This window comes from Malurus melanocephalus, unplaced genomic scaffold (genome assembly GCF_030028575.1).
Source record: "Malurus melanocephalus ecotype Western Australia unplaced genomic scaffold, MMel_1.1 scaffold_1324, whole genome shotgun sequence".
Lineage (NCBI taxonomy): Eukaryota > Metazoa > Chordata > Aves > Passeriformes > Maluridae > Malurus > Malurus melanocephalus.
The window spans coordinates 12,201-14,683 of NW_026624556.1; the positions used below are offsets into that span (position 1 = coordinate 12,201).

Consider the following 2,483-nt stretch of genomic DNA (forward strand, 5'->3'; position numbering starts at 1 on the left):
GGGCATTCCCTGCCATGGAACCTCACAGGACTCATTCCCACCTCACTGCCTCACTCCCTGCGTTTTGCACCCTCATTTTGGGGCATTCCCCAAACCCCAGCAGCAGCAGCAGCAGGATGAAATGTGCTGGGAGTGACAGAATCCAAGGGCAAACTCCAAGCACTGCAGTTGGGATCTCCCCAGGATGTGCACTCAGGACCTGCAGCTCCTGTGTAAAACACTCAGCTCAGCWGACTCCTGCACTGACACCTTTAATGTCTACCAAAGCAGCTCCTTCCTGACAAATTTTTAAGAAGCAAATCCCAACTCCCAGCTCGGGAAGTCACCCGACAGCTGGGATCAAAGGGAAAACAGATCCTTTCCATTTATAGCAACCTGTGCCGAGCCCACCTGTGATCTGGAACAAACACAGTGTTTAATCTGGGCTGAGTTACAGCGGCTCTGACAGCTCCAGGAGGAAAATCCAGGAGAAGGGAATCACTCACACACACACACACTGTGCCCTGGGCCATACCTGGGCGTGCTTGGCTCGCAGCTTGTTGAGGATGTTGGTGGCATCAAAGCCAGCGTTGTCACAGAGCTGCCGGGGGATGATCTCCAGGGCTTTGGCGTAGGCTCCAATCAGCAGCTGCTGCTTCCCTGGGATGGTCCGGGAATAGTCCCGCAGGTATTTGGACAGCTCCATCTCGATGGCACCACCACCGGCCACCACTGAGTCATTCTGCAAGGGAACAGACATCAGGAAAGGCTCTCAGGGCACTGCACACTGCCAGTCACAGCAAAACACAGCCCTGACTGCTGCTGTCCTGGGAATGCTCCTCTCAGGAAAGGCACTCAGGGCACCGCCGCCCGCCACCACCGAGTCGTTCTGAAAGGGAACAGACATCAGGAAAGGCTCTCAGGGCATTGCACAGTGCCAGCCCATGGCAATTCACAGCCCTGCACACTGCACACTGCCAGCCATGGTAACTCAGAGCCCTGGCTGCTGTCCTGGGAATGCTCCTCTCAGGAAAGGCTCTCAGGGCACTGCACACTGCCAGCCATAGCAATTCACAGCACAGCCCTGGTTGCTGCTGTCCCTGGAATGTTCCTCTCAGGAAAGGCTCTCAGGGCACTGCACACTGCCAGCCCTGGCTGCTGCTGTCTTGGGAATGCTCCTCTCAGGAAAGGCACTCGGGGCACCGCCACCCGCCACCACCGAGTCGTTCTGAAAGGGAACAGACATCAGGAAAGGTGCTCTGGGCACTGCACAGTGCCAGCCATGGCAATTCACAGCCCTGCACACTCCACACTGCCAGCCATGGCAACCCACAGCACAGCCCTGGTTGCTGCTGTCCCTGGAATGTTCCTCTCAGGAAAGGCTCTCAGGGCACCGCACACTGCCAGCCTAGGGCTCCTGCTGTCCCTGCAATGCTCCCTTCAGGAAAAGGTACTCAGGGCACTGCACACTGCCAGCCATGGCAACTCAGAGCCCTGACTGCTGCTGTCCTGGGAATGCTCCCTTCAGGCAAGGCTCTCAGGGCACTGCACACTGTCAGCCCACGGCTCCTGCTGTCCCTGGAATGCTCTATTCAGGAAAAGACACTCAGGGCACTGCACACTGCCAGCCATGGTAACTCAGAGCCCTGACTGCTGCTGTGCTGGGAATGCTCCTCTCAGGGCACTGCACACTGCCAGCCATGGCAATTCACAGCCCTGGCTGTTGCTGTCCTGGGAATGCTCATCTCAGGAAAGGTTCTCAGGGCACTGCACACTGCCAGCCTCGGCAATTCACAGCCCTGACTGCTGCTGTCCCTGTAATGTTCCTCCCAGGGCACTGTACACTGCCAGCCCATGGCAATTCACAGCCCTGGCTGCTGCTCTCCCTGCAATGCTCCTCTCAGGAATGGCACTCAGGGCACTGCACACTGCCAGCCCATGGCAACTCACAGCACAGCCCTGGCTGCTGCTGTCCCTGGAATGCTCCTCTCAGGACAGGCTCAGGGCACTGCATCCTGCCAGCCCTGGCTGCTGCTCTCACTGCACTGCAATGTTCCTCTCAGGAAAGGCTCTCAGGGCACTGCACACTGCCAGCCCACGGCTCCTGCTGTCCTTGGAATGCTCCCTTCAGGAAAAGGCACTCAGGGCACTGCACACTGCCAGCCATGGCAATTCACAGAACAGCCCTGGCTGCTGCTGTCCTGGGAATGCTCCTCACAGGAAAGGCACTCCAGGCACCACATACTGCCAGCCATGGCCATTCACAGCACAGCCCTGGCTGCTGCTGTCCCTGCAATGCTCCTCTCAGGACAGGCTCAGAGCACTGCATCCTGCCAGCCCTGACTGCTGCTGTCCTGGGAATGCTCCTCTCAGGACAGGCTCTCAGGACACTGCACACTGCCAGTCACAGCAATTCACAGCCCTGGCTGTTGCTGTCCCTGTAATGTTCCTCCCAGGGCACTGCACACTGACAGCCACGGCAATTCAAAGCCCTGGCTGTTGCT

General features: G+C 58.2%; 1 protein-coding gene across 1 annotated transcript in view; it reads right to left on the reverse strand.

Moving 5' to 3' along the window:
* The window catches only part of CCT7 (chaperonin containing TCP1 subunit 7), a 15,836-nt gene that overhangs the window by 2,027 nt on the left and 11,326 nt on the right, over nucleotides 1-2,483 (reverse strand). Inside the window, exons 10-11 of the mRNA XM_057387718.1 lie at nucleotides 515-721; nucleotides 353-390 (exon numbers count right to left, since the gene is read on the reverse strand). Coding sequence (XP_057243701.1) covers nucleotides 353-390; nucleotides 515-721 — 245 coding nt within the window. The remainder of the gene's footprint in view (nucleotides 1-352; nucleotides 391-514; nucleotides 722-2,483) is intronic.